The sequence below is a fragment of the Sus scrofa genome, chromosome 12 (genome assembly GCF_000003025.6).
Source record: "Sus scrofa isolate TJ Tabasco breed Duroc chromosome 12, Sscrofa11.1, whole genome shotgun sequence".
Lineage (NCBI taxonomy): Eukaryota > Metazoa > Chordata > Mammalia > Artiodactyla > Suidae > Sus > Sus scrofa.
In genome coordinates this window covers 60,332,142-60,349,804 of record NC_010454.4, presented here as the reverse complement: position 1 = coordinate 60,349,804, position 17,663 = coordinate 60,332,142, and the positions used below count along the sequence as shown (strand labels likewise).

General features: G+C 50.8%; 1 protein-coding gene across 10 annotated transcripts in view; it reads left to right on the top strand.

The window, feature by feature from the left end:
* Positions 1 to 8,926, top strand: part of PRPSAP2 (phosphoribosyl pyrophosphate synthetase associated protein 2) — a 46,978-nt gene extending 38,052 nt beyond the window's left edge. For 6 of the 10 annotated variants that reach the window (XM_021067976.1, XM_021067978.1, XM_021067974.1 and 3 more), the window contains 3 exons: positions 181 to 251; positions 1,617 to 1,763; positions 5,586 to 6,307. In XM_021067976.1, coding sequence (XP_020923635.1) covers positions 181 to 251; positions 1,617 to 1,763; positions 5,586 to 5,744 — 377 coding nt within the window. In that variant the 3' untranslated portion in view covers positions 5,745 to 6,307. Of the gene's footprint in view, positions 1 to 180; positions 252 to 1,616; positions 1,764 to 5,585; positions 6,308 to 6,414; positions 6,497 to 7,658 lie in introns of those variants that run through there. The other 4 variants (XM_021067973.1, XM_021067977.1, XM_021067971.1 and 1 more) reach the window with 1 other exon arrangement.

The following is a 17,663-nucleotide window of genomic DNA, read 5'->3' as shown; positions in this document are numbered from 1 at the left end:
TTCATCCAGTAAGATGTCAGCAGTGACGTCTTCCCAGCTGCCCTCATCAGCTTGGGGAGGTTCCCTTCCCGTCTGTCCCTCGTTCCTGGAGTCTCTGTGTCGTAAGACATTGCTGACGTTGTCAAGGCTTCGGCCTAGCTTTTAATCCAGAAACCTCGGTGTGTGTGTTTTTCTGAGCAGTGCTGATCCCGAAGGAGAAGCCTCCCATCACGGTTGTCGGCGACGTGGGAGGAAGGATTGCCATCATCGTGGTACGTACCCGCTCCTGCCGCGGCCCTGCTGACCCTCGTCGCTCTGTTGGCTGGCGGCCGGCTGTGGCCAGCCAAGTCTCGCGTGAGGTGGTTGGTGCCTGGTGCTAAGTGTTCACTTTGGTCTAAAAATTGAAAATTGCTGGGCGACCCATGACGATTCGGCAGCTTGGCTGCAAATCGGAGGCCCCCAGGACCCCCTCGTGGGCTTTTGAGCCTCTGCTGGAGTGTCTCCCAGAGCTCAGGGGACACTTTGGTTTATTAAAGGCAGTGGCAAAGGACATAGACGAGCCACCAGACGGGGAGAGAAGCACAGGGCGAGGTCTGGGGGCTCCCTGTGAGGTTGGGACGCATCACCCATTGGGTGTGGCCTAGTCAGCCACCTGGCAGCGCCTGAACCCTGTGCTGCTGGGACCGTGTGGGGACCCCTCAAGGAGGCGTGATGGGTCATTGGCTCCATTTCCAGCCCCTCCTCTGTCTGGAGGAGTCGGGGGGGCGGGGCCTGAAAACTCCCAGCTTCTCATCGTAGCCTGGTCTTTCCGGTGACCAGCCTCCACCCAGGGCCCGTGTCGGGAAGGAGACCGGCGAGCAGTGTCTATATTTCCCATTGTCTCATGCTGGGGATCTGTGAGAGCAGAAGCCCCTAGTCTGAGTATTTTGTTAAATAATAATTATTTTTCCCATTACAAAAATATATGTAAAAAATATTTTCCGGGAGTTCCCGTCGTGGCACAGTGGTTAACGAATCTGACTAGGAACCATGAGGTGGCGGGTTCGGTCCCTGGCCTTGCTCAGTGGGTTAAGGATCCGGCGTTGCCATGAGCTGTGGTGTAGGTCGCAGACCTGGCTTGGATCCTGCGTTGCTATGGCTGTGGTGTAGGCCGGCAGGTGTAGCTCCGATTAGACCCCTAGCCTGGGAACCTCCATATGCCATGAGAGCGGCCCAAGAAATGGCAAAAAGACCAAAAAAAAAAAAAAAAAAAAATGTCCATACAGTTAGTAGAAGAAGGTTGGAAAATAAGGGCAGGTAGCCGTGAGAGAGGAAAGACCTGCTAGAGGCAAAAGCGTCGAACAGCGCTTTAGGATGCGTCAGACCCCACTCGGCGAGCGTTTCCAGAGCAGCCGCCCGCCAGGGCGTAGTTCTGGACGGCAGGATGTAGAGACCAGGCCCAGGGCTCCTCGAGGAGGTACGGAGATGGCCGTGGGGACCGTCCCGTCCGTGGGAGCCCGGTCCCCTCGCTGTCTGGACGCGCCGCGTGGACAGCAGCTGTGTCACAGCAGCATTAGTCCACCCTTTTCTCCCCGTGGCCCAGACCCGAGCCACTGTCGCAAATGTGTCTCTGTCTTCTGCTGACTGTGCGATGCCAGGATGACATCATCGATGACGTGGACAGCTTCCTCGCGGCGGCGGAGACCCTGAAGGAGAGGGGCGCCTATAAGATCTTCGTGATGGCGACCCACGGCTTGTTGTCCTCCGACGCCCCCCGGCTCATTGAGGAATCTGCCATCGACGAGGTAACCGCGCCGGGCCGCCTGGGCACCTCCCGCCCGCGGTCCCGGGACCCGGCGGGGAGCGAGCTGCTCTGCAGGCAGAGTGGGTCCGTGGTGGGGGTTGTGTGCGTGTCCTGACTGCGGCCCACGTCCGCTCTCACCCCATCTTCTGCCCACGGCAGTGGGGAATCGTTCTTACAGCTGGTCAGCAGAGCCCGGGGTGCCTGCCGGCCCTGGCGGGGCGGGGCACAGCCCTGCGGGAGGGTGAGAAGGCATCGGCCAGCCAGGAGGCCCAGTGTTTGGGTCCAGACCCTGGTTTGCCTGATGCGAAAGCCGAGCCCTGTCCCTGGCACAGACGCTGCGAAGTGAGGCTGCGAGAGAGAGGGAGGCACACGGGGTGACCCACCTGAGTGGCCTCCACTCCCAGGGTGGCTGCAGCGAGGCCACCAGGCTTCCTCGCCCTGCCTTCCCTCGTTCCAGAGGTCAGCGGGGCGAGGGGGCGGCAGGTGTTGATGTGTGAGTCGTGTTTTCATTACATTTAAGAAGCAGAAGCGCGGTTCCCTGTGTGTTCCCGGTGTTGACTCTCAGGTCAGACCCTTTTACTTCCCGAGGCCTGCGTTCCGCTGTCCGCAGTGGCTCCCGCTGAGCCCATCCAGTGTCCGTCTCTGAGGGCTCAGGGTGCTTTTAGCATAGACAGAAAGCCTCACTGGCGCAGCTCAGGCCAGTCCAGCCTCCAGTCCACTGGGCAGAGCATTCTGGGAGCCGAGAATGGTGAGAAGGGCGTCTCAGGCAGCGAAGCGGATGGAGAATTCACACAGTAAGTGGGAGACTCGTGGCCCAAGGCAGTGCTCGCAGCCTGTCCACGGGGCACTCGCGGGGTTCCCTCTGCTGCAGTATGTGGGCAGGTCGGAAGGAGCGCGTGGAGGGGCTGCTGGGGGCCAGGCCCCTCGGGCAGCGCGACCTTGGGAGAGGAAGCAGGAAAGCAGCAGGAGCGGAGGCCAGCACCCCGAGGCCAGCGGCCGGAGTGTGCAGGGAGGCCGCCCGGGCGGGTGGGGACACGGACACCCTGCTAGGGAGGGGTCAGTAAGCGATGGCTAAACTGGGTTCCACATAAACTTACAGACAAAGCGCAGCTGCCAGTGGATCGTGACGAACCACAGGGTGTAGACGTCACTGCAGCCTCAGCGGGCTGGGGCCGCGGAGCGAGGCCGGGTCCCTGACCTTCCGGGCAGCAGCCGCGGGGGGTGCTTGCGCTTGGACGCCTCAGGATTTGAAGTGTTGTTCTTGTGTTTTTAATGAAAAGTAGTTACAAGAATGTCCAGAAGAGGCATCTGTGAAGACAGTGGATGGGTGGTTGCCAGGCTGTGGGGAGGGTGGAATGAGGAGACAGGTGTGCAGCCATCTGGGGACACGCTGGGGACACGCTGGTCGCCGCTCTGAAAAGCCTAAAGCTCTTGACTCACGTGGCAGCGAAATGTATCTCAGTACAGTGGTGGTTGTTACAAGTGGCTGGAGTACCCTCGGGGAGTTAAGGGGGGTCACCTAAGGGGGTCGTCGAGAGGGGGGTCATCTCAGGAGGTCCTCAGAGGGAAAACGGACCCTCCTCCCGGGGGGCCGGGGCTGCCCTTCCCGCTGCTGCGTGTGGGCGCCGCAGAGCTCTCTGTGTGATACCAGCGGGTAGCTTTTCTCCCTTGCGAACTATGCTCTTCGGGCCAGGAGACTTGCATAACCCCTCATGTTGCCATTTTTGCGCTGGTTACAAGCAAGATCAGGCAGAAAATGCGTCACAGTAATTAGGATCGGCCAGGTTGTCACGGCCCCAGCGCTGGTTCTGGCTGCTTCCTGACCACCTGGGCCTCTTTCAGCAGCCTCATTATGTGTGTACGTATTCTCATATTAGAAGCTTTCCTGAGGCTTATTTTGGAAATAGGGAGTAGGCATTGTATATAATAACTTAAAAATTATTTCCTGGAATTTTCATTGTGGCTCAGCGGAAGCGAATCTGACTAGGATCCATGAGGTTGTGGGTTCGATCCCTGGCCTCACTCAGGGGGTTAAGGATCCGGTGTTGCCGTGAGCTGTGGTGTAGGTCGCAGACGTGGCTCAGATCCCACGTTGCTGTGGCTGTGGTGGCGGCCGGCAGCTGCGGCTCTGATTGGACCCCTGGCCTGGAAACCTCCATATGCCACGGGTGTGGCCCTAAAAATAAAAGCAAAAAAAATTATTTCTTTCCTTGTTTTCTTAAGGCTGAGTATTTTTATTTTTTCCATTTGTAGATGTTGATAATGCCTTTTTCTTTTTTGATTTTTATCAAACCTTTTTAAAATAACGGCTTTAATGAAATAAACAGAGGTCCCCCCTTATCCACGGGGACACGTTCCGAGGCCCCCCAGTGGACACCTGAAACCACAGTCAGTACTGACCCCTGCGTGCCGTTGGTTTTTCCTGTACGTGCACACGTGTGATGGTTTAATTTATTAATTAGGCACAGTAAGATGAGCAGTAGTAACTACTAACAATAAACCGTATTGTGCAAGGTGAAAGCCTTTCTCGTCACTACGTCCTTACCACTCTCTGGCTGTAACGTGTGCAGTTGAAGGTGCAGCAGCAAAACTCGCACGGATTTCTTCCTCACACGTTCATGGGTGGAGAACTCCTCCTTACAGATCCTAGCAGCCTTTCCCTAAGTCAAGCTTCTCTTTGGTGTATCTGAATTGCCGGCATCACTACTTTTGCGCCTTGGGGCCAGTTTCAAGTAAAAGAAGGGTTATGTGGACACAAGCACTGTGATCCGATGGCTGAGCTGGTCACTGAGTGACCAACAGATGGGCCGGATCTGCCGGACACAGGGTGGTTCATGCCCCAGACAGTGAGAGTTCCTCACGCTGTTCAGAACAGCGCACAATGTAAAACATAGACATCTTCTCTTTCTGGAATTTTCCATGTAATATTCTCAGACGCAGGTTGACCCTGGGTGCTTAAAACCGCGGGACGTGGCATCTGGAGTTGGGGCGCGGGTCCGCTGGCCCGAGGAATGGCCCTGAGTGCTTCTCCGTCCACTCACAGGCTTAACCGTGCCGCCGTCGCCGCGCTCGCCCGTGGAACCTCTCCATCCCCACGACGAAGTCCTGTGTCCGTCCCCAGTCACTCTCCATTCCCTCCCGGTTCACGCAGCGGGAGCAGGGCCTCCGCTTTCCACCTCCGTCGTGGGTTTACCGCGTCGGCCCCTTTCGTGCGCACGGACTCCTGGACCACGTGGCCCTTGGTGTCTGGCCTCTTTCTGTCCACGTCGTGTTGGGAAAGTTCGCCCGGGTGGTAGCAGGTGCCGGCAGCCCCTGCCTTTTGATTACTGAGTATTTCCTGGCGTGGATATAGCGGCCTTTGCTCTCTGCTCGGAAGGTGGCGGCGATCTGGGTGGTTCTCCGCCCTTCGGCTGCTGCGAAGGGCGCGGTGGTGGGCGCGCATGTGCACGTTTTCAGACGAACGTGTTTTCCTGCTTCTCGGCTGTCAGCCGAGCACGTGGTGGTTGTGTGGCACCTTTCGAGGGCCCTCCAGGCTGTTCCCACGCGCCGGGACCAGCAGTGAAGTGAGGGCTGCAGTTTCTCCACAGCCTCGCCGGCGTTGCTGTGGCCCAGCTTTTGGCCTGTAGCTGCCGTAGGGGCGTGAGGCCTGCAGCCCTCCCCTGAGACCCAGGTAGCGCTCGCACAGACTGGGAACGTGGCGGAGGCACGGGACCCACAGTCCTCCTGTGAGTAGCCCTCAGAGACGTGAGGCTGGATGGTATTTTCTGAGCAAGCCGGAGGCCGCTGGGCTTTATCGTCTCATTTCTTTCCTCTTGGTTTGTAGGTGGTGGTCACCAACACAATTCCGCATGAAATCCAGAAGCTCCAGTGCCCCAAGATCAAAACGGTGGACATCAGCATGATCCTCTCGGAGGCCATCCGCCGGATTCACAATGGGGAGTCCATGTCCTACCTTTTCAGAAACATAGGTGTAGACGACTGAGCTCCCTTCCTCTCAACTCCCCGGGCCAGACCGGGGCCGCGGGAGTGAGCGCTGTGAGGCTCCTGCCCTCGGGCTGTGTTTCCCGGGGCCGTCGGTGTCTTGTCCCTTCTTTTCGTTCATCCCTATGAAGATAGACCACCTTTTTATGTCCTTTTGGGTGTTTGTGGGGGGGGTATTTTTTAAAAGGCAAACTATCATCTCCTCTAAATAAAGTAAGTTAACACCCAGTTGTGTTCAGTTTAACTGTTTAAAAAATAACTTGGACTGCGATTTTTTAAGCTCACAAACAGCCTTTTCCAAAGTTGCTGGAGCCCAAGTGCTTGAAAGTTCATAAAATGATCTACTCTATGATACTGTAGTTGAAAAGCCAAAAAGTTTATGCTATTAAATCCAGTAAGTTACATTTTTAGAAATGCTTTTATAGACAAGCATATGGAATGTGTGACCATTATTTATTTTCCGCAACAAAAAAGGAGGAATAAAAAACTACTGTGCGTGTGTTTTTTTAAACTTTGTGTTTAGGCAGTCGTTTTATAACTAAAATAAAAGGAAAGCTGAATATACATGCTGTGGCTGTCAGAATGTTCATCAGCTCGCTGACCTTTGTGCAGCTTTTCGGGTAAGACCGTGGTCCCCGCGGGATGTAATGTTCCCTGTTCTGTTTGTCCAGGACCCTGCGCCTTCTTGACACATAGTCACTTGACTGCAGCAGGAGAGGAATCGGAGCACCAGCTGTGAGCCGCTGGGGGCAGGTCAGGAGTGGGCACCAGCTGCCGTCTGCATTGTGGTGTGGCTTTGTTCTGCTCCCTGTTTGACAGCCCGGGCATTCTCACAACAGAATGCGCCACTGCATGCTCTGGCAGATGAGATGCGGGGGGGAGGGGGCTGCAGAGAGCAAGCGATGTGACCTTTGTCCTTGTCAGGCATCAGGTATCGTCCTAAGAGTTCAGAACCCAAAACTCTACCTTAGAGTTGACCAGGCTGGGAAACACAGGTCGCATGAATTATGCCACTGTGATCATGTAATAGCAGTCCCCTCAATTCATGCAGGAAAAAAATAATATTTTCTTAGAAAAAGATTACTTTTCCTTCCACAAAACCTTAAACCTTTGCTTTCTGCCTGGCTGTGTTAGACTCTGGAATAAAATAGCAGTGGACTTAGCACAAAATTAAGATGAGTCACTTACTGTTTGCCATGTCTGGACTTCTTGACATTCCTGAGAGCAGCCTGACTCTTGGGGGTCTTGCCCCAGAGCAGGCCTGGAGCCCCCGCATGTGTAGGCACTGAGGGCTTTGCTTCTGGGGCCACCTGAGCTGTTAGATGGCCTCCTGTGCACCCCTCTGCACTCATCACACCCAGCAGTGCCCAGGACCCTCCTGAGGTGGTGTCTCGGCCAAACTCCCCATGACTGCTGTGCTCCCACACGTGTGTGCCGATGTTAGGGTCTAATCCAGGTAGATGTCTGTGTTGCTAACACAGCACACAGAACTTAGAACTGTGCCTCAAAGGACTGCCTTTATTTTATCTAACTCAGAACTCTCCACGGCACAGAGGGACAGTTATTGAAAAGTTGAAAAGCAAATGTATCAACTGTTGCTACTCAGGACAAACAATACGACCGAAAAGCTTGGGAGGAAAGGCTGGAGAATGAGGTGCCTTTGAGGAAAGGAGCTTTGAAAAGCTCCCATACTCGCCTGGGAACCTCAAAGGCCATATGATTGCCCACCCTTGAGCACATGTTGAGGAAAGACCTCTGGCTGACCTTGAGGTTCTGTGCAAGCATGAAGTGAGGCCCAAGGCAGGGCTGTAAAGTGCCTGGCAGAGTGCAGAAGGCATGCCCCAGGACCCACAGCCTATCTGCAGATGAGGAGAGCTCTCTCTCTCTCTTTGTTTTTGTTTTTGTTTTGTTTCAGGGCTTTAAGGAAGTGTGATGCCTCCCTAGCTGACGAGTAGGCTGACTGTACAGAAATATCATTTGCCACAAACAGAGAATACAGACTACAAACTCAGGCTGGGAAAAGCCAACAAGCAAACAAACCCCGTGGAGAGGGTTGAAAATCTGATTTCCAGAATTTCACATTATAGTGTTAAAAATACTGGTTTTCAACAACAACAACAAATTCCAAGGCATGTAACCAAACAAGAAGTTTGGGCCCATACGCAGGTCCTTCCTTGAGGAAGCTGAGATGTTAGACTTACTGGACGAAGACTTTTAAATCAACTATTTCAGATATACTCAGAGCTAAAGAAAACCATCGAAAATTATGCCTCACCAAATGAAGAAAATCAATGAAGAGAAATACTAGAAGGGAACCAAACAGAGGGTTTGAAGAAGGTGGAGTAGGACGAACCAGGCATCCGTCTCTTCACCCAGATAGTTGCAGTGGCAAATCCATCTGATGATTTTGGAACGCTGGAGTCTATTGAAGGCTTGCAACTTCCAGGGGAAGTGTTGGGCAGTAGATTGCAGTTAGTTTTGGTCAAATCCAGCTCTTGCTACAGGTGCAGATAGCCAGCCTCCACTCCCAGCCCGTTGGCAGACAGCTGTGCCCATGTTCCTGGAGCAGTCTGACAAGCTCATGGGAACCAGGGTAAGCAAAAAGCAAAATCCCTCAAATGGCAGGGATCAGTGCCCTGACAACTAATAGCTGCTTCTGATCACAGAGGTGCAAAGAGGTACCATTTTTGCAAGCTCCTCCTCCCTCCAGCTGAAGAGGGAGTACTTCCCAACTCATTGTATGAGGACAGCATTGCCTAGCACAAAAACCAGACCAAAGCACTACAAGGGAAAAAAAAAAAAACAAAGACCAATCTCTCAAGAACATAGGTGCAAAAATCCACAACAAATTATTAGCAAATCATTTCCAACAGTATGTAAAGAATTATGTGTAACCAAGTGGGTTCAGGATATACACAGCTGTGTCAGCATTTGAAAATCAACTTGTGGAGTTCCCATGATGGTGCAGCGGAAACCAAATCTGACTAGGAACCATGAGGTTGCAGGTTCGATCCCTGGCCTCACTCAGTGGGTTAAGGATCCAGCATTGCTGTGATCTGTGGTGTAGTTTGTAGACATGGCTCGGATCTGGCATGGCTGTGGCTGTGGCGGAGGCTGGTGCCTGCAGCTCCAGTTAGACCCCTAGCCTGGGAACCTCCATATGCCGCGGGAAGCGGCCCTAGAAAAAAGGCAAAAAAAAAAAAAAACCGAAACAACAACAACAACAACAACAACAAAAAACAGTCAGAATAGCCAATGCCATACCGAAAAGAGAACCCAGTTGGGAGTACTCAACACTGCCTCACTCAGGACAGCTCTAAAGCTGCTAATCAGGAGTGTGGTGTTGGGGAAAGAAACTACCTCTAGACCAATTGCACAGACTAGAGAGAGAGCCCAGAAGGAGACGCACATAAATATAGTCATCCAGTCTTTGGCAAAGGAGCAAAGTCAATACGATGGACCAGAAATAGCCTTTTCAACAAATGGGGCTTGGATAACAGCATTCACATGCAAAAAAAAAAAAAAGTCAAAACTGTAAAACTCCCATGTGACCTTGGTCATAGCAATGACTTTTTAGATATGACACCAAAGGAATATTCCCTGAAAGAAATAATTGGTAAGCTGGAATTCACTAAAATTAAAACTGCTCTGTGAAAGGCACTGTTAAGAGAGTGAAAGACAAGCCATGGGCTGGGAGAAAATCTTTGGAAAAAACACTTAACTAATTAAAAAAAAAAAACCTGGTAAAAAGAACAATTAATCTCAACAATAAAAAAGGAAACAACCCGATTAAAAATTGAAGACGCCTCACCAAAAATACACAGATGGCAAATAAGCATATGAAAAGATGCTCTATATCATATGTCATCAAGGAACTGCAAATTAAGACAATGAGATATACCACAAACTTATTAGGCCAAACTCTGGATCACTGGCTAAATGATCCTAAATGCTGATAAGGATATGGAGTAGTGGCGCTCCTTCATTGCCAGTGGGAATGCAAAATGACCACTTTGGAAGACAGTCTGGGAGTTCCTTACAAATCTGAAAATACTCATTGTGTGATCAGTCATGCTCCTTGGTATTACCCAAAGGAGTTAAAAACTTATGTCCACATAAAAGCATGCACGTGGAATTTCATAAGCAGTTTTATTCATAACAGCCAAAACTTAGAAGCAATCAAAATGTCCTGTGGTAGGTAAATGGATAAATAAACTGTGGTATCTCCAAACAATAGAATATTATTCAAAACAAAAGCAAAGCAGCAAAGAGAAATAAGTTATCCATGAAAAAATGTGGAGGAAACTAAAATGAATCTTATTAAATGAAAGGAGACAATCTGAAAAAGCTGTATACTATTTGATGACAACTATATGACTAGAAAAGGCAAAACTATGGAAACTAAAAAGATCTGGGATTGGGGGCTGGTGGGGGGGATGGGGGGGAATAGGTAGAGCACGAAATATTTTTGTGGCAGTGAAAATACTCTGTGTGATACTATAATGATGGATGTATGTCATTATACGTACGCCTAAATCCATAGAATGTATGGCACCGAGAGAAAACTCTGAACTGTGGACTTTGAATGGTGATGATGTGCAGGTGCACATTCACCCGTTGTGACCAATGTACCTCTCGGGGGGGGGGGGCGGGGGCGGGGGGCGGGTACTGACAGTGGAAAGACAGTGCATGTGTTGGGGCTCGGGCCATATGGCAAATCTCTGCACCTGCTGCTCGATGTTGCTTGGAAAACTGCTCTGAAAATAAAGTATTTAAAAATAAAAAACCTTCACAAAAACTCTTAGACTGGTTTGACAAAAAACTGGGTACCATGACCTAGCCGAGTTGGCTCGTAAAATTAGCCATCACATTAGGATATTGATTGTAATTCCCAGGGCAATCACAAAGATAAAAATGCACAGCAAAAGAAAGGAAAAGAGGAAAAAATTTTAAAAAAGAAGATCAAAATAGTAGACTAAAAATACCTGTGTAACACCACAAAGGGAGCAGTGAAGGAATGGAGGCTGAAAAGAAGATACGACGTATGGAAAACTGGCTGAAACGAGTGCTGCTTTGCTAGTAATTATATTAATGTAAATTAATTGGACTTTCCAATCAAAAGAAAGACATTGGCAAGATGGATTTTTTTTTAATGATCCAAATATACACAATACAAAATAATTACTTTGTTTCCAGAAACACAAAGGTAAAAGTAACAAGTTGGGAAAAGATACATAATGGAAAGAGTAACCAAAAGAGAATTGGCTATACAAATATCAGAAAAAGTATGGCCTTCCTGTCATGGTGCAGTGGTTAACGAATCTGACTAGGAACCATGAAGTTGTGGGTTCAATCCCTAGCCTTGCTCAGTGGGTTAAGGATCCAGCATTGCCATGAGCTGTGGTGTAGGTCACAGACTCGGCTCGGATCCCTCGTTGCTGTGGCTCTGGTGTAGGCCGGTGGCTACACCTCTGACTCGACCCCTAGCCTGGCAACCTCCATATGCTGTGGGAGTGGCCCAAGAAATGGCAAAAAGACAAAAAAAATATATGTATCAGAATAAGTAGAGGAGTTCTCTTGTAGCTCAGTGGTTTAACAAATCCAACTAGAAACCATGAGGTTGCAGGTTTGATCCCTGGCCATGTTCAGAGGGTTAAGGAACTGGCGTTGCTGTGAACTGTGGTGTAGGTCACAGATGTGGCTTGGATCCCAAGTTGCTGTGGCTCTGACGTAAGCTGGTGGCTACAGCTCTAATTAAACCCCTAGCCTGGGAACCTCCATATGCCTCGGGTGCAGCCCTGAAAAGACAAAAGACAAAAAAAAAAAAAGTAGACTTTAAGACAAAAATTCCCACAAAGGACAAAGAATGATATATGATTATAAAAGGGTCAATTCATTAAAACAATATAAAAATTACGTATGTGGGAGTTCCCGTCATGGCGCAGTGGTTAACAAATCTGAATAGGAACCATGAGGTTGCGAGTTCGATCCCTGGCCTGGCTCAGTGGGTTAAGGATCTGGCATTGCCGTGAGCTGTGGTGTAGGTTGCAGATGTGGCTTGGATCCCGCATTGCTGTGGCTCTGGTGTAGGCCGGTGGCTGTAGCTCCAATTAGACCCGTAGCCTGGGAATCTCCATATGCCACGGGAACAGCCCTAGAAAAGGTAAAAAGACAAAAAAAAAAAAAAAAAAAGAAAAAGAAAAAGAAAAAAATCACGTATGTGCCTGACAACAGAGCTGCAAAACACGAAGGAAAAACTGATAGAATTGAAGGGACAAATAGACAATTCAGCAATCGTTGGTGATGGTTGGAGACATCAATGCCCACTTTAATAATGACAACTAGATAAATGGTCACTAGGCAAATAGAGGACTTAAATAATGCAGTAAACCAGTTAGACTTAATGAACATGTACAGAACATTCGACCCAACAAGAACAGAATACATATTCTCAAGTGCACATAGACCATTCCCTAGGATAGACCATATGATAAACCACAAAGCAAGTCTCAATACATTTTAAATGACTGAAACCAGGAGTTCCTCTTGTGGTTGTGGCACAGCAGGTTAAGGATCTGGTGTCTCTGCAGTGGCTTAGGTTGCTGACTAGGTGTGGGTTCGGTCTCTGGCCTGGCACAGTGTGTTAAGGATCTAGCATTGCTGCAGCTGCGGTATAGGTCATAGCTGTGGCTCGGATCCCATCCTTGGCCTGGGAACTTCCATCTGCTGCATGTTTGGGGAGGAAAAAAAAAGCGCCTGAGATCATACAATGTATGTTTTCTAACCACAGTGTAATGAAGCAGAAATCAGTAACAGAAGGAAAACTGGAAAATACACAAATACATGGAAATTAGAGAACATATTTTTAAAAATTCAGGATAATAGAAATTAGAAGGTGCATTAGAAAATACTTTGAAAGAGAATACTTTTAGATGAATGAAAATGAGATTGTGTGATACAGTAAAAAATACTCTTCCGAGAGAAATGAATAGCTTTGAATGGCTACATTGAAAAAAGAAAGATCTCACATAAATAACCTAATGGAACCCCTTAAAGAACTGAAGATAAACCCAGAGTGAGCAGGAGGTGTAAATGGCAGCAATTAGAGATAAGCAAAATCGAAAATCGAAAAACAATGGAGAAAGTCATGAAAGCAACAAAAGATCTTTTGTTGGAAAGATCAGCAAAACTGACAAACTGTTAGCTGGATTGACTAAGGAAAAAACCAGCAAAGACTCAAATTACTGAATGCAGAAGGGCAGTGGGGCCATTACTACTGACCTGACAGAAGCAAGAAGGATTAGCAGGAAGCACGCCAGCCGACTGGGTAACCTAGACGAACTGGACACAGTCCTAGAAGCACACAAGCTGCCAAAACTGACTCCAGAAGGAGCCAAGTCTGAACACACCTGTAACAAGTGAGGAGATTGAATTAGTAACCCAAAAAATTCCGACAAAGAAAGGCCCCGTACCCAGTGGCTTCACTGATGAATTCTAACAAACAGTTAAAGAATCAACACCAACGCTTCCTAAACCCTTCCAAAAATTCAAGGGGAGCGTTACGGACCAAATGCATCCTCCCAGAATTCCTCTTTTGAAGCCCCCAACCCCTAAAGTGACTGTATTTTGAGATAGGACCTTTGTGGAGTGATTTAGGTTAGATTATGAGGTGATAACGTTGGGGCCCTCCCCGCTCCAGTAAGATTAGTCTTTTAAGAAGATAGGATCTCTCTCTCTAGCTCATTCTGCTCTCTCCCCCTCCATTCCCCCCCCCCCCCGGGCTCTGTGTTACCTGCTCTCTCTCCCTCCTCCCCTCCCCCCCTTCCCTGTCAGGACAGGTGCGAAGGCAGCCGTCGACCAGAGAGAAAGGGCGCTCTCACCGGGAAAGAAACAACTGGCCCCTTGTTCTGGGACTCCCAGCGTCCAGAGCTCTGAGAAGATAAATGGTTTTTGTTGCCACCCTGGCTGTGGTGTTTTGCCATGATGGCAGCCTGAACTAAGACAAGGAGAGGACACTTCCTGACTCCTTCTGTGAGGCCAGCCTTACCCTGATGCCACAGCCAAAGACATCACAAGAGAAGACAGCGTTTTCGTGAGAAGTCGTCGGCCCCATCTCTTAGGCACATAGATGGGCCGTCCTCAGCAAACACTAGCAGATCACATCCAGAATCGTAACGAAGACTGTGCCCGTGACCACGTGCAGTTTACCCCAGGCATTCAACGATCTCCATTAAAAAAAAAACTCAGTGTTCTGGCCACACCAATGGAATGAAGAGGGATCCGCACACGATCATCACGATTGATGCCAAAGAAGCAGTTGAAAAACAACGCATTTTAAGGATAACAACATTCAGACTCACAACACTTAGGTTTCTCCGCCTGGGAGGAGTCCTCTATGAAACCCCACAGCTAAGATTGTACTTGACGGTGTGAGGCAGACTCTTCCCCCAACGCAAGAACAGGGAAGGGAAGGTGTCGTCTCGCTCCGCCTGTTTGTCCTTGTGCTGGACGCTCCAAGCAGGGAGATGAGGCGAGAAACGAAAGTCCCACAGACTGGAACGGAGGGAGGAAAACCCACTCTGGCCTCAGGTGACATCGTCTCATCTGTAGAAAACCCTAAAGAATCCTCACCCAAAACCCAGTAAACGCAAAGTTCAGCGAAGGCGCAAGATGTAAGACCAGCAAGCGACCACCAGCTCTTTCTCTACACTGGAAATTAACAGCCTGCCGGTGGGATTCCTCTCGGAATGACAGCCAAAGGGCGAAATGCTGGGAGTGTTGCCATTTTAACGATACTGTCTTCCAGCCCATGAACAGGGGTGTGTTTCCATGCACTTAGGTCTTGAATCTCTTTCAGAAATATTGTGAAAATTTCATTGTGTGGCAGCTCGTTGTCGTTTTGATCTGCGCGTCCCTGACACCTGGTGATGGTGGGCATCTTTTCACGTTACCCTTTGGGCATCGCTGTATCTTTCTTTGAAAAATACCAATTTAGGTCTTTTGCCCAGTTTTAAGTTGGACTTTTTTTTTTTGTCTTCTTAGGGCCGCCCCTGTGGCATATGGAGGTTCCCAGGCTAGGAGTCAAACTGGAGCTGTAGCCACCGGCCTCCACCACAGCCACAACAATGCAGGATCTGAGCCACATCTGTGACCTACACCACAGCTCACGGCAGCACTGGATCCTTATTCCACTGAGTGAGACCAGGGATTGAACTCTCATCCTCATGGATACCCGTTTGATTCATTTCTGCTGAGCCACGACGGGAACTCCTGTATGAATTATTTTTTGGATATTAATCCCTTATACAGATTTGTAAATATTTTCTTCCCTTCTGTAGGTTGTCTTTCCACTTTGTCAATGGTGTCTTTTGATGTGCAGAAAGAAGCCTTTTAGTTTGATATGGTTCTCTTTGTGGGTTTGTTTTTGTTTTTTTTGTTTTTTTGGTTTTTTTTTTGGCTTTTGGCTTTTTTTTTTTGTTGTTGTTGCTATTTCTTGGGCCGCTCCCTCGGCATATGGAGGTTCCCAGGCTAGGGGTTGAATCGGAGCTGTAGCCACCGGCCTACGCCAGAGCCACAGCAACTCGGGATCCGAGCCGTGTCTGCGACCCACACCACAGCTCACGGCAACGCCGGATCCTTAACCCGCTAAGCAAGGCCAGGGATCGACCCCGCAACCCCTTTGTTCCTAGTCGGATTCGTTAACCACTGCGCCATGACCGGAACTCCAGATGGAGTTGTTTTCTTTTTTTACTTTTCAGATCATTTGTTGTTACTGTGTAGCAACACTACTGAGTTTTGTGAGTTTTGTGTTCTGCAACTTTACAGATGTTGTTGATTAGATTTAACAGGGGCTTGGGGGGGCGTGTTGAGGGTTTTTAAATGATTTTTATTTTTCCATTACAGCTGGTTTACAGTGTGCTGTCAGTTTTCTCCTGTGCGGCAGGGTGACCCCGTCACACATCCGTCCATCCCTCCTTCTGCACACGTCCTCCTCTATCCCGCTCCGTCTAGGTAACTGGATATAGTTCCCAGGGCTCTGCAGCAGGACCGCATTGCTTATCCAGGGCTTTTTATACATATGCGCATGTCGCCTGCAAATGGAGACCACTCTACTTCTCCCTTTCTGGCTCTGACGGCTTTAAGTCTGTTTCTGGCCCGGCCACTCCGGCAGGGCCTCTGGTCCATGTTGGACGCGGTGGGTGAGCTCCCTTGTCGGGCTCCTGGTCTTGGGCTTCCCTGCAGAATCTCCCCTTTGTCTCCTCCACAGCCCCCTCTCCCTGTGCCTGTCGGGCAGCTCCTCACGGCCTCCTTTCCCCAGGCCTTTTGAGCAGAAGGTGGAGGTGTTGGCGGGGTTGCCTCTAAGCGCTTTGTGTCCCTCTGAGACCCAGGCTGAGAAGAGCGGGCCAGAGACTGCTTTCAGCTGCTGCTGCTCTGGGGGAGCAGAGTTCCGAATCTGGACCTCACCCAGGCCGGTGCGTGCAGGCATGATACTTTTCTAGCAACAGCTTGGGCAGTAGAACCGTAGGAGAGGCTGGTTGGCTGGAGAAGAGCCCGCCTGACTTTGCTGGAAGCAGTGACTGAATTCTTGCTCCCTGTCTGGTCGCACACGTGAGGGTTAATCTTTAAACCCTTCGCCTTGTCTCCTCAGTAACAGGCACGGTCGGTTTCACAGGCCAGGGAGTTCCCGGTGTTGGCCGCTCACTCATTAACACTTCGGGCAGGGCTGCGGGTCCCGGTTAAACTGCGACTGCTTTGCCAAGTCACGGGCCGTGTCGCTGAGTCCCATCCCGCTGTGCACACCAATGCAGTTAGGGAGCGAGCCTCTGAGCGGGGAGGACCCGGTACCACCAGAGCCATCAATGCTACCAACAGGGGGCACTGGGGAGCTCCCGTCATGGTGCAGGGGAAACGGATCCGACTAGGAACCATGAGGGTGCGGGTTCGATCCCTGGCCTCGCTCAGTGGGTTAAGGATCTGGCGTTGCCGTGAGCTATGTTGCGTAGGTTGCAGATGCGACTGGGATCCTGTGTTGCTGTGGCTGTGGTGTAGGCTGGTGGCTGTGGCTCTGATTTGACTCCTAGCCTGCGAATCTCCGTATGCCATGGGTGCGACCCTAAAAAGCTAAAAAACAACAACAACAACAAAAAACCAGGGAGTATCTGGGGTCAGAGGTGGAGCCAAAGCCCAGTCCTGCCCCTCAAGTGGCCCTGCAGTGACGGGTGGCCAGCCTCCTGCTCTGTCCCTTGACGCGACCCACATGGCCCACTCTGAGCACACAACGGGACAACAGGCAGAAAAGCCAAGTGTGGTTCCCGCCCCCTGGCAGGCGCTTGCTGGGTATGGGTCCCTCCGAGGTCCTGGACGGCCGTGGGCCCCTGAGAGGAGGGTCGGGTGGGGCTGGGCCTGGTCAAAAGAGAGCAGGAGATTGGGCGACAAGACTTTGTTGTCCAGCAGGACGTAAGAGGAGCAGGACTGTCATGGCCAGACGTGGGCACAAGACGCCAGTCACCATCCCCAGTCCGCCTCGGTCCTCGTGGCCCGATGGCTGCAGAGGGATGTGCCGCCATGGCAGTGGCGTCCCCAGCCCTCCAGGCCCCTTATCCGACGGACACGCTGGGCGAGCCACCCGTTCGGTGATGAGCCCTTTCTTCCCGGGACTCCTGGCTGCCTTGAGTCCACGAAACTCCCTTCCCTTCCCAGGCCTCCCTGGAGGTTGGGGAGGCCCCTCCCCAGCGCTCCCCACCGCGGCGGGAGAGCTGCCCTTTGAAGCCGCTTCCCGCACACGGCCGCGCCGCCGTGGGCTGGAGATGCTGCGGTCAGCTCGGTTTAATCATCAATTGCCTGCCGCCCGCCTGCCTGCCGGGAGGCGCTTTCTGCCCTGGCCTGGGCCTCAGGCCCTCAGTCGGAGCTGGCCCCTGCT